Here is a 13973-nt window from a genome sequence, read left to right as displayed (position 1 = left end):
AACAACTTGAGAGCAAAAAGGTAAACCAACTTTGGCTCAAATAAATAAATTGAAAAAAATTAAAAACCAGAATGTCAGTAGTGTATTTCAAATATCAAGCAAAATACAGTTGTCATTTGGTTACAACTATGAGGTTTTAAAAAAGGAGGTAAAGTAAATACAAATATCTTGTTTTTGTCCTGAAGAGTTTGAATTGGCAGAAAAAGTTCCAGATGATAATTCTGGACTTTCATTAGCAATATGTATTTATTTATACTTAATCCATTAATTGCTATGATCAAAACTTTACTTCTTAGTCCTTCTGAAAGGTACCTCACTGAAACATGTACTCAAATACATCAGACTTCATTTAAAGCAAAACTATAGTTAATGCTTTGTCAGATTTTAATAATATCATTGATAAATGTTTTTAATCACAAACGTACATTCTCTTTTTAAACAAAAGCCTGATGATTTAATACCCTAGTCGAACAAACATTTTTAGAAGATTTATAAAGGCCTAATGATATTAGACTTTAATTAGTTTGACAAATTATATTTTAAATGAATTTACTCATGTGCTATTAATTATTATCATAAAAAATTAAAACTAAGCTACACTTGTCAAAACAGTTTAGTAAACTGTGCTTTCTGTTGTAGTCACCTAGGATTTCCGTCATGTTCATCTTCTGAATTGCTAATTCATAAAATTTAATAAATCAAAAATGAGACTTCTATGTATGAATTGGCAAGGTTCTAAGAAAATCGTTAGTTTCCTTGATCACAGTAAGCATAAAAACATCTAAGGAAAATAATTACTGTATAAATGACATGAATAAAATATCATTAGTGTGAATTTAGGCAAATACAAATCAATCTACGAGATTAACAAGGAGCAGAGGAATTTGACAAGAAGTATCACAAAACGATAACAATGACAGGCATTTGTTTGAGGATTTTACTGTTCATAAAGGACTTTCACATTCATTAAATTATTAGGGCCTTATGCCAATATGTTGGAAGGTGGGACTCTTTAGAGGAGAAACAGAGAAAGATATCAGCAAATTGGGAAGTAGTAGGGGATGGTCAAGTGTGTCAGTGTGACTATAGAAATAAAATGTCTGAAAGGGGCAATGTGGATAACAAGTAGAGATCTAAGACCGTGTGAAGGAACAGGCAAAAGAAAGCAAGGGAAATGCACATTATTTCTATTTTGGGGACCGCAAAAGAGACATGAACTAAAAAGGCGTTGGAGTTGGGACAAATAAATGACATATGCAAAGAATGAGGTGGAACGCTTTGATGATTCTGCCCATTCAGTAGCTTGCTGTACCCTGAAGTTGCCTGTCTGTGGGGCTTTGTCTGTTTTACCTTTCAGCCTTGCTGCCTAAGAGCTTGAGTATGGTCCTGACACCTTAGAAGTTCATTTGGGGTTTGTGCAAAAATGGCAGCATCCTCCTGTTGATATTACTGTCCTTGCCCCTGACAGGTAAAAAAAAAAAAAAAAAAAAAAAAAAAAGGATTGGGTGAGCCCAGAATATACAAAGGGAAGAGGATAATGATTCAAGAGCCCTATTGGGTAGAAAAGAGGGGCACCATTATCTTCATTTGAAAATAAGCCTCACACCCGGTTTTGTAATTTGACCTGGACTACTTGGGAGTTGGGAAAATTGAGACTCAAATCCAGACCTTCTGCTTTCAAGTTTACATTTTTATCCTAATACACTGCGGCTTAAATGAACATTATAAACACAAGTCATAATTTATATCATCAATGACCTAAATTTCTGTAGTAGAGTTTTGTATTTCTTTGGACTATTCTGGATAAACATGTGTCTTCAAATTAGTTTTATCTATTCTGATAGGGATAATTATTCATACAGCAACCTAATTTACTAAAAAAAGATCTTTAGAAATTTGACTACTGAAAATTCAATACGCGATCTAAAATGCTCAACTACAAAACGTAAGTTGGTGAGTATCCTCAGATGGAATGCAAATATGGTAGCTGAAGCCTGCAACAGAACTTCTCTCTCTCATGTTAGTAAATGTTGTCAATTCCCTCCAATAAGGTTTTAGCAGGGCTGTTGTTAAGTTCACTTCTTTTCTCCCCATCTTTGTTTAAAATCCGATGTCATCCCAATTTATGATGAGATTAAATGAGCATCAAATAATATGAAAAGGAAAGGAAAGGGGGTGTCTATAATAATCTATAATATATTCAAATTATACACACACCAAAAAATTACCCCTTAGAGATGGTGGTAGGCATGACTTGTACCCACGGATATGCAGATCTCCTTCCCTTTCTCGGGAATATGGTGACTTGGCCGATGACGTGTATAGGGGCTGAGGTAAACGCACAGGTAAGACTCTCCAGTAGCCCATCCTCCGTTGACCAGGTGATGGTTCTGCACAACCAGGGCAGCCCATATTGCGGAAGGACTGCCTGGAGAGTCTCCCGGACTCAGGATGAACTTAAGAGTGATCAAGAAATAACTCCGGTCCCTCTGAGATACTAGAGTTGTTTGCTAACACAGCAGGCCTAGACTATGTTGACTTACACAGAAATGCACTTGTTCTTCTCTCATGGTCTACCTTTTGACAGCTTCAGACAAGTTCCAGTGACATGGTGACCTTCAGCTGCACAGGTGACCCAAGCACAACGCAGGGGCTATGCTCTAGGCAGCTGTGAAAGGTGGTGAAGAACTGGGCCATGGGGGCTAAGTGCCTGCCTTACAGTTCTGGCTTGGCCACTTCCTGGCTCTACTATCTTGGGCAGCCCCACTCTAGTGCCACAGGTTCATTTGCAAAATGTAGATAATAACAGTGTCTGAGGCATTGGGTTGCTCTGAGAGAAAATGGTGGCATGAGGGAAAAATAATACATACAAAACACGTAGAAGAATGTTTGGCACAAAGTCAGTCCTTGACAAGGGTTGGATATCACGTGTCTTGTCAGTATCAACCCTAAACCACTCCAGGGCCCATGGTTGCTTTATTTAGCTGGTCCAAAATTCCCTTTGGTGGTCAGGAGAATTGACAACTGCGTTATCAAACAGTGGAAAATAGTCTAGTAACAAAAGGATGGAAAGTCTTTTAATGAAGAGAGCTCTAATGCACTGGTCCTTTAGTGGTTCCCCAGAATGGATCAATTGCTATTTTTAGCTTAGGGGTCAATATTAAATAGATGAAATTCACGAATGAAATACCAGTAATGAAAGTGACACATTCTGGGTCAAATGGCATCAATACTATGAAATCAGAACCTCTTAAGCAAAGAATCCAAAATAAGAGACAGCCTTTGAACTTAGAGAATAAAAACTGAAAGGTGAAACTGATGGTACAATCCACAAGAAAATGAGGCTGGCATTATTCAGCAGCTCATTCATTTTAGACGGTTCCTAAATTACCTGAAATCCCTTTTATATTCTGCAAAGATCAAACATATTAAGAATGTCAAAATAACATTAGGTAACCCCTTTCAGGCGTCAAAATAACTGCTCAGAATAAAAGAAAGATTTGCAAAGTTCAGGGCTATGAAGAACATAATTAAATAGCGATGTTATGGGGGTAAATTATGGGGACTCAAGCTGGCATAAAGTGCCAGCTCAGTCACTTACTAAGGGGTTGATTTTGGCAAAATACTGAAACGGAGGTCCTGGATTCCTTCACTTATAGAGCAGGGTAATGTCATCTATTTTAAACATTCATAGGAGAATGCAGAGAAACTCTAACATATGAAGAGTCTCAGAAAACAGTTAATCATATGAGCTTACCCGTCTTTGATCAATCTAGAAGTCAAAATGATAAGCAGTATTCCCTCCTCATTTTCCCATGGTCCTTACACAATTTATACCCCATGATGATCTAACTACATTTTACAGAAAGGGTTATTTGCAGGGTTTCTTCATGTTCCACTTTAGTTTTTCCCCAAAAGACCGGAATGATAGATCCAAGGGCTTCCCAAGAAATGACACCCTCCATAATTACTGCTCCGCAACGATGTGGCTAACTGTAGTTTTATGTTCAACACCGCTGTGTGCCCTAATGGCTATCACATCCTCCATTACTTCAGAATCAGGCAACTTGAACCATTCTAAAACTCCCAAATGTTTAGTCTAAACGTTTAAATACACTGTCACAGTTACAAATGACCCGGAAAATGTCATGTGACTTGGCGATAGTGTCTAGTAATTGTCAGATTCTGTGCACTTTATCTAATTATGTGATGTGGGTTCTTAACGGAACTTTATTGCTCATAAATCACTCCCTCACTTAGAAATCATCAGTACGTACCAAAGTACATTACACTGCAATCTCCTGCTACAAATCTGAGTGTACATTAGAGCAAAATGTGCTACCAACAGAGAATCAGGAGAAAGAAACCAAATCAGGACAATTGTAAGACTTGACATTGCATTATTGCATATATTCCGTGGAAAAAGTTCAGTCAAGACAGTGATTCATGACTTGATTACATCATTCTCAGTGCAAATACACGTGGAGCTACTCAGGCTTTTCTTCATGGAGCATCCAAAAAGAACTATAATTAGAATCTGTAGATAAAAGGTCTTGCATAGTTTCAGAGACGGTGTGCAGCTGCTCTTCTTGGTAATGCTAAAAGCAACTACTGATTTGTCCAAAGAAAGTCATATAATACAGTGCCCTATTCCTTCATTCATTAAATAAATAGATGCAGCATAATTCAAACACAAGAATTTTTAGGTTAATTAAACCACTTCATTTAATACCACTCATTTTTTTTTCTAGAATAATGGTAAGCTAATGAGGGAAGGTATGAATATAATAATAACAAATTGGAAGAGTGGGAAATTTCTCTCTTGGCATGCCCTGTATTTTCGAGCAGATATTTTAAATTTAGCTTAAGCATGACCTAAAAAAATATCAGTTTTATCTCCTTCTATAACTGCCGTAACTACTGGGGAATGGAAGAGAACTTTGGTCCTTTTTTCTTTTCTTTTCTTTCATCAGATGAGCTACAATAACCTCCCATCCCCTTTCATCAGATGAGATACAATCACCTCCCATCCCCCAAATGGGATCATTGTTGTTTCAACTAGCAAGAGAAGAGAAACCCTTTCCTCTTCCAATTTAATTAATAGAGGCTACTTAAAAAAAAAAATCCATGTTCTACCTTTCACTCTGAATGAATGTTCCCATAAGCAGCGTTACCGGTACTTGGGCATTTTGTAGGAACATCACCTTCCAAAGAGGTTGGAGGCGAACTCATTGGTACATACTCTGTGTGGGGATGTGAGTCTTCAAAGGCACACTGGCAGAAACAACTGCCCTGAAGGGTTTGGAGAAAGCATTTCTGCTTTGGGATCTTCAGGAAAAGCAACCATTTGCTATATTCCCATGATGATTTAAAGCATGACGTGCAGAGCCCACACTAGAGAATTTAAATTTTGAAAGCCATGTTGGCTGATGACAGAAATGGCACAGCCACTTCCAACACTTTAATTCTAAGTTTATTATGATGCCCTATATTGTTGCTTTCCTTGTTTTACAAGTTTATATAGATTTAAAGACATACGTTCCGGTGAATGTTTCAAAGGGATCAGCTGGGGAAAAACCAAACCAAACCAAACCAAACCAAACCAAACCAACTCTACTGGCCCAATATATTCCAAACCTTAATGGAAAAAGAAAAAAATGAAATAACATATGGAATAAACAAACTCAAAAAAAAGTCCCGACACTGGTATAATCTAACATTTAATCCTGATTATTTAATAAACTGTAATAAGAGAAGCTCAATACCTCTCAACTCTTTTAGGTTGGGATTTGACTCCGCCTTCTAGGCCAAAAGTTACTTGTAAATGTATTGAACCAGAACAGGTATTGCCATTTTTGGCATCGGTCACCAATTACACACTTAAAAAGATGGCTGTTCATGGGGTCCCCTTGTCTCTACTTTGAGAAAGAGAGAAGACTTTGAGCCTCACGGGTTGTGGCTAAGCACTTGTTTCAATGTCCTTCTCCCATCAGCTTGAATTACTCAGCTTATTCAGCATACTTCATTGCAATTAAGTTATCTGCTCCGTGAGTGATTTGTCGTTGCTAGGAAGCTCTTACCTTGAGATCCAGACTGGCTCCCAGACATTGACAGGGGTCAGCATTTCCAACGAAAAGCTAATTATTAGGTCACGGTAACTGGCTGTGAAAGGAAGATGAGCTGAAGGGAGAAGCTGCGTGTCTTCAAAGACTGCTCATAACACCATATGGTCTAACGCTGGATGCACATTTGAAAGAAAGTAATTACTAAAATCTAGAAAGATGATGAAAGCTTGGGTTTATTTATATCAAGCCTAAATGAATGCATGAAAAAGTTAAGAATATATTAGTTTGGTATTCGGGAAGTCAATTCTGTGTTTACTTGGGACGGGTTTATTAAACATACTTATCACACAATTAATATATTTTAGATTATGGCTTTTCTTTATTATTGGTCTTATGTTCTGTAACTTTCTGAAGAAAAAAAATGGATTTATTGTGCTTGCATTATCTTCACAGCCAACACACATAGGAACGAAAATCATGCTGCGTAAATTTGTAACATGACATCCTCTGGTTTTTTTTACTCATTTAATTGTTCCTTCAAAAAGTAATGCCTATTTTCTTTCTGTCATTCTGCCTAAGGTATGTTATCATCTTTTAATAGGAAGTTGTTGAAAAAACAGTATGCCAGATTGCCATCGTATGATTTGAAAAAGGCAACAAAGAAATAGGACTACTTCCCTGTAGCAACAAAAATTAAAGTTTTGAGATCAAAAGCCAAGTAGTCCAAAAGATTATAGTATTATTTTATTAAGCTGCACAATAAACCAATTTTCACCAAAGATAACTCCCTCTCCTCTTGCCACTTAATGGACAACTTGTGTTCAGGTATGCACCTGTCATCACGGTTCTAGGACAGAGAAACTCATTTCTAGTTCCAGAGCAAAATAGCCAATCAATCCAAATCACAGTAGTTGGGAAGTGAACTTGATCCATGGGCGGATAAGTGACAAGCTGGCGAGTTAGGCTTAAGAGAAGGACCTCTATAAGATGTCAGGAGGAAAGGACTTCTTCTCTTCCTTCTATAAAATAACAAAGACCCCTGGCATATTTCAACTCTGAGGGGAAGCAGCATTAAGGCTGATACTAAAAACATCCTATTCCAGAAGCATCCTTATTTTCCGCTATGATTCTCTTATAAATAGGATTCCCTTGGGGAGGCAGAGAACTTGCTGGTGAAGGAGGCAAATCATCCCACGGCTTACGTGTCCTGGTTTATGGTGTGTCCGGGAGGGAGGCCGAGTGAGAGGAGGCTCTAAAGGGGTTGGCCATGTATTGGGTCATGAGACCTTCAATATACGGTCTTGGGGAAACCACAAGACAGACTGTGAAAATGTGTAAAGTACTACTTGTGACCTGATAATGATATTTAATTTAGAAAATGCTGCCATATACTCACTGTAATCTTCTCCAAACTCGGTCAGCGTAGCCACCCATTTTGATGAATATTAACACGGGATTCGAGGAACCACTACTTCATTTTCGCTCTGAGGAACATGTACTTTTGCCATTATGTACGGTTGTTTATTGACATATGGTATTTCCACAGACAAAAATCTTTCATTACATATCGAGAGGAACATATAATCATAATTGTAGAGTATAGAAAATAAACTTTTTGGCATTGTTCTTGGCGCTTCATAATGTAAAACTAGTGACAAACATCTTTAGAAAAAATAATAAAATAGTCCTTCGGTATTAAAATTTCTTCCTAAAAAGCATCTGGTCAAAGTTAGGAGGATGACAAGTTATTAATGCATAGATGAGTTAGGCATGGATAAAATGAATCTAATCCCATCTTTGATAGTAAATCAGACGGTTTGAAATCTACAGGTCACCCTTTAGCATAGGCCGGTTGGGGAAAAAAAACCAAAAAACAATAAATGCAGCTTTTTCATGGTTCTGTGGTTTCTGATGATGCAACTTTTTAAACACCGTATACCCGGGATATAAACAACATACGGCATACTTACCAGGTGGTCTTTATGCCACTTTGCTGAATGCAGGATTAATATATTTGGGCTTTTTATTGCTTGAGTAGAAAGTGCTCATTACTTATTATTTTATGTTTATAATATAGAAATTAAAAAAACAAAAGCAAAAAAGGTTTTGGAAATGGCATACATCACACTGTTGTAGTGGTTGATTTCCTCAAGATCGTCTTCTGTGGTTTTGGTGCAGTGGGAGGAGGCACAGTTGCAGGTCTGAGAGGGGGGAAGCTGTTACTGTGGCTTATTCCCAGTCCCCCGTTTTCCAGCGGAAAAGGAGGGAGGTGGGGTGGAGGAGGGAGGGGAGGGCCTGGGGGAGGAAGCTTTCCCGGTGGGTGGACGGGTTCGCTGTGTAAGTGGACCTCCCTGTGTTTTATGTTATACCGGGCGTCACAGTCGGGACAATAGCCATGGTACTGCACTTTTTCATTAAACCGAACTCGCTCCCGAGGCCCTGCCTGGGGACACCTGTCTTTGTCAGGTCTGTGCATCAGGGGCGGCCCCGGAGCCTTGTCCAAGGTACCAGCGGGGATGCAGCAGATGTCTCCATTGGGAATTTTGCTCGGTGCCCCGGGGAAGCCTCCGTTTCGCAGGAGGGTGCCGTTCGTCTTCACGGGATGGAGCGCAGCCACCCCTCTCTGGGGCTCTTCACACTTCACAGGGGTCAACCGTGGGGGGGGCGGTGGGGGGTTTGGCTTTCTCAGGACGGTGAGGATAGCGGACGGGTGCGCTGGGGGTTTGATGAGGGGTGCGTTGGCCTGCACTTTGATCTTCTCGATGCTGGAGGCGGTGGTGCCACTGGAGCTACTGTTCAGCGTGTCCGTTTTGGAGCTGTCGGTCATCTCATCCTCCAGCTGTAGGTCGGAGGTCAGGGTATCAATCTGGTCAACCACCTGGTGAGAAGGACAAGGTAACTGTGGTGAACAGTGACCCAAAGCCAAACAGACCGGAAACAACGTCTCCCTGTCGAGCTGGAAATCTGCTCGGGGGGCCTTAACTCCTACTACCTCATGGATTCCATGGTTGGGTGATGTTTTCATTCAATACATTGACAGAACAGCCTCCAGGGGCGTGTGGACTGTTTGATGACCTAACGATTTCACGTACCTAGAACATAATAGACGATTTATATATACATTCTATTCCTGGCTCTGCTGGACCCAGCAAAGATAAGACCCTGGTGCAGAAATAGAACTGATTTTTACAAACAAGAGGTGGGGATTTTCCCTCGGCTCAGCCCGTAGAAAGCTACAGGAGAACATTAATCTCATGCTAAAAATGAAAAAAGCCAGATACTCTGCAAAACCCTCACTTTTCTTGAGACAATCAGAGAAGGGAGAATCACAAGGACACCTGCTGAACTGAGCCGCGAGAAGTCTCCAGCCCTCCGAGGATAGAAAGGACACATCAACTGTTACACCTTTGACAAATCATAGGGAACAGACAGCTTCCACCAAAGTGAGGAAAGGAAACAGCTAGAACTGTAATGAATAATTAAAGGTGGGGTACGTGCTATCATGACAACTTGGAATCCTCGGGAGCCAGACACAATGCGTCTGTCCTCACTCATATCTCTTCCACCGGCTTCTCGAGTCGGGGGTTGAGGGCAGGGCAGAGAATGGAATGAATGAGTCCCCCGGCCCCCTGGAAACACAGACATAAAACCCCAGGGACTTCCCAGATCTTCAACCCTCATAAAACACAACACTTAAGCATTAAGGGAAGGGCAACCATCTAAGACACAGGCAACAGTTTCCTGCTTCTGAGAAAGGGGAGAAGCAGCAGCTGTCTGATGTTGGGGAAAGGGGCAGAAAATTCTCTTGGCCCCAAGAACTTGCACTGTGGATGTCTGCCATCACTTTGGGGAGGGATTCGAGTCACAGCATCTCAAGACCTGCCGCAGACACAAGGCAGAGGCAGGGAATCAAACATGGCTGGCAGAACCATCAGAGAGTGATGTAGGTCTGACCCACGTGAAGGAGGATGGATGTGAAAGAGGAGGATGGGAACGAGGAGTCATGGTGTTAAAGCCACTGATGGAAGGGATCTGGGACAGAGGGTCTCTGTCCTATTCAGGCATTGTCTGGAGAGAGCTTGCGGAAAGGAAGCACAGCTTGGCTCAAATGCTGGATATCAGACAGGGTCATCCACCCTCCCTCAGGCAGAGATGTTGGGGACCATTCTCATGGGTGCCATAAATGCACGATCACCCATCTATAAAGACGGAAAGGTTACGGATCACTTTTAAAATAATTTATTTACGAATAATCTTTTCATTTCACGTTTCCATATGCAGATTTGTCTCCTTCCTCAGGCCTAAGTGTATTCAACTGTGAAGCTGGCTCTTTGACACATGGTGGCAGAATTGGGCTCAGAATGAAAACATCATAAGCATCCAGAACTAGGGAGGATGTAGAGATTCTACTTCTTCCTCATTAAGGGTCTTAAGTGATCATTTCTTGCTACTGTCACCAGAGCTCAGCCTTCTATTTTAGCTCCTAAATATATTTCAAACCCACCTCTCTGCATTTTCATTTCTTTGGTCCTCGTCTGAGCCACCATTATGTACCCTATGGGCCCCCCAAAGTCACCTTTCAATTCTGTCATGTCAGTGGTTTTTTTAAGATAGGTATGTGCTCTTGGCTTCGACTCCCTGCTCAAAACCTTTCAATGCCTGTTCATTTCGTCTGTGATAAAGATCAATTCTTAACACTGTCTCCAAGGTCGTGTATAGTTTCCCTCAGCCTTGTGCTGGCAAATGTCTAAAACTGGTTCTTAGAGGTGTAAGGGAGTTTTGATTTGGAAAGTTTGCCAATTTCCTTGGTGTAAATTCCCACTGTGATCAATTTCAAGTTAGTCAATGTGGCATCGCTGCATGTGAGGTTGTCAGAAATGTTCACTGACGCAGCAGTAGAATGGGCAAAAATAAACTCAGGGGCACAAATAATAGTAGAATGTAGAAAAATAAGTAAGAATTACTAAGAACAATTAGAAAGCCTTTGTATTTAATGTAATTTATTTAATATGAGTTTATATATATATGTATACACATTTTTAAATTTTATTTTATTTTATTTAAATTCAATTAATTAACATACAGTGTATTATTCGTTTCAGAAGTAGAGTTCAGTGATTCTATATTTTGGTTTTAATAAGAGTTATTTAGCAGCTGGCTCACACGAAATTTCTGAAAATAGAACAACTGGCCCCTTTTTAGCCAGTACCCATCAGCACATCACTGTCTCTCCTTAAATGACTCTCCATCCTCAAATCTAATAAATTTCCTTTTTCTTTTCTGCTCTCAAACCTCCTGGGTCTTCTTATAGACCCTCATAATTGTCAGTCTGCGTCCTGCTTAGGACATCTGCACAAACTAATTTTTCTTCTTGCAATGCTCTGACCTCTCCTCTTTGTCGACTTAAAATCTTAGCTCAGGAGTCCCTTGTGACCCCAGCCTTTCCTATCCTACTACAATTTCCCATGTGGGTCCTGTGGATTTGTTAAATATTCACAGGGAACTTTATTTCTCTCACTCAAAGTATTCACATACTTTTTGATTGTTTAGTTAGTAGTAGGAGTCCCGGAATAGTCTTTCCTCTCTAGCCTCTCATTTCAGTGAGATCAGAGACCACATTTGTTTTTACTACTGTGGCCTAAAGTCCTAAGGTATTGCACGACACTCAAAAGGGGCTCACTAAATACTCGTTAAACACGTGCGCTGAAGGGTATTTCTTTAGCTTAGGAGTGAACGAAAACATGTTCTTTCTCATTTGATTTTTGAAGTCGTTACTTTCCAAAGTCACATCAGCTCAGTTACCCTAGAATAACACAGGGGGAAAGGGATTTATCCAGAAATGATCCAGAATGTTGGCGGCACATTCTGCAGCTCTAGACCAGACATCCCAGGAATTAAAGTGGGAGGACACGGAAAGAATGTGAGAGATCGGGGGACTGTCTGGGCTCACAGGTACTGGGCCCTATTTAACCTGGAGAGACCCTTTACCCTGAGCCTTCTAGTGCATTAAGTATGTGCAGGGAAGGAGAGAAAGCTGGTCTGCTCTGGCGGAAGGGAGGCTTCTGGTCAGAGAGGAATCAGTATTGCCTGGGCCTCTCATATGGTCCTGCAGCTGCTGGTGGGTTTTAGTCTCCATGTTGTTATTTCCTGAGTGCCTATTAATGCCAACAGAATGAAAAACGAAAACAGACAAAATACAGTGGACCCTTGCCTAACACAAGGCTTGGGGCGCTACTTCTGTGAAAAGATGTGCATCTGTTGAACCCCCAAAACTTAACCACTAATAGCCGACTGTTGACTTAGAAGCCTTCTTGATAACAGAAAGAGTTGATTAACATATACTATGTATGCCAAGAACATTATATACTGTACTCTTGCCACAAAGTAAACTAAAGAAACAAAAATGTTACTAAGGAAATCATAAGGAAGAGAAAGTACATTACAGTACTGTATTTATTGGAAAAAATTTGCATATAAGTGGACCTCCAGGGTTCCAACCTCTGGACTTCAAAGGTCAACTGCACTACTCTCGTGAGTGGAGAATACAGTGGAAGGACCCGGCATGAATTAGATACTCAAACAAGTAACTGTAAGAGTACTACTTTTCCAGGGACTCTGAATGACGGACCAAGACACTGTTAAGAGGGGAGTAAAAACAGCCCACGAGAAAACACAGCGAAACCCCCCTGAAGGATAAGTGGCTGTGAACTGGTGGAAGAGGTGTGATTTCAGAAGGCCACTCAGGAAAGGGCCTGATAAAGGTCCTCTGACAGAAGAGAGGGCCTGAGCGCAAGCCATACCGAGAAGACTCTAGGCTGAAGGGCATCGTGAGAGGTGAGGCTGGAGAGTCAGCCCGCAGCCAGGCTGTGCGAGTCCCTGCTAAGTGCTGATCAAGTAGCTCATAGTTTTAGAGTTCTAGAAGGGTGAGAAGCACTGTTCAAAGAGATTATGACTTGCTATTTTTCAGAATGGAAGGATCTTCTAATGAGAGAAGTACACAGAGCTCCAAACAGGAAAATATAAACAAACCCACCCCCAGACATACTGTCATTAGAACACATAACACGGAAAAGAGTAGATGCCAAGGGCGGGGGCCCAACAGGTACCACAGGCATATTAATGATTTTGTATTAAAGCTACTCAGGATCAGCTGGTGCAAGGACACTCAGAACCCCGTGTCCCCCTGAAAGCAAGAAATAAATCTTTTGTATGAAAAAGTACCCTCCCTATACTAAGGAATAAAAAGGCATCCTTATCACCAGAGACAGGAATTTTAAAGCCTAGAAAACTATAGAAACAAACCTTGTTATTTTTTTTAAAGATTTTATTTATTTATTTGACAGAAAGAGACAGCAAGAGAGGGAACATAAGCAGGGGGAGTGGGAGAGGGAGAAGAAGGCATCCTGCTGAGCAGGGAGCCCGATGCGGGGCTTGATCCCAGGACCCTGCGATCATGACCTGAGCCGAAGGCAGATGCTTAACGACTATGCCACCCAGGCGCCCCAAACCTTGTTACTTTTAAAAATATATATATTTTATTTATTTATTTGAGAGAGAGAGAGAGATAGTAAGAGCAAGCATGAGCGGGGAGGAGTGGGAGAAGCAGGCTCCCCACTGAGCAGGGCGCCTGATGCGGGACTCGATCCCAGGACCCTGAGATCATAACCTGAGCTGAAGGCAGACTCTTCACAGACTGAGCCACCCAGATGCCCCCCTTGTTACTTTTTCACCTTGGCTCAATTTTGCTTAGAATTTCTTACTAATTAAAGCTCCCAAGCATGTTTTCTTTATCCTGGCAATTCCTCACAAATTTATTTTCTCTTTGTCTAAAATGTACAAAAACTGACTGCCTTGCTCATTTGTTTGGGTCGCTGTTTCATTATTGGACTTTCATGAACACATAATAAA

At 40.8% G+C, this 13973-nt stretch overlaps 1 protein-coding gene across 1 annotated transcript in view; it reads right to left on the bottom strand.

Moving 5' to 3' along the window:
* Positions 1-6787: 6787 nt before the first annotated feature.
* PRR16 (proline rich 16) overlaps positions 6788-13973 on the bottom strand; it is a 180519-nt gene continuing 173333 nt past the window's right edge. The window contains exon 2 of the mRNA XM_026507820.4: positions 6788-8943. Within this exon, the coding sequence (XP_026363605.1) occupies positions 8188-8943 (756 nt within the window). The 3' untranslated portion in view covers positions 6788-8187. The remainder of the gene's footprint in view (positions 8944-13973) is intronic.

This window comes from Ursus arctos, unplaced genomic scaffold (assembly GCF_023065955.2).
Source record: "Ursus arctos isolate Adak ecotype North America unplaced genomic scaffold, UrsArc2.0 scaffold_5, whole genome shotgun sequence".
NCBI classification, from domain to species: Eukaryota; Metazoa; Chordata; class Mammalia; order Carnivora; family Ursidae; genus Ursus; species Ursus arctos.
The sequence above is the reverse complement of the archived record's forward strand: the minus strand, read 5'-3'. Positions and strand labels throughout refer to the sequence as shown.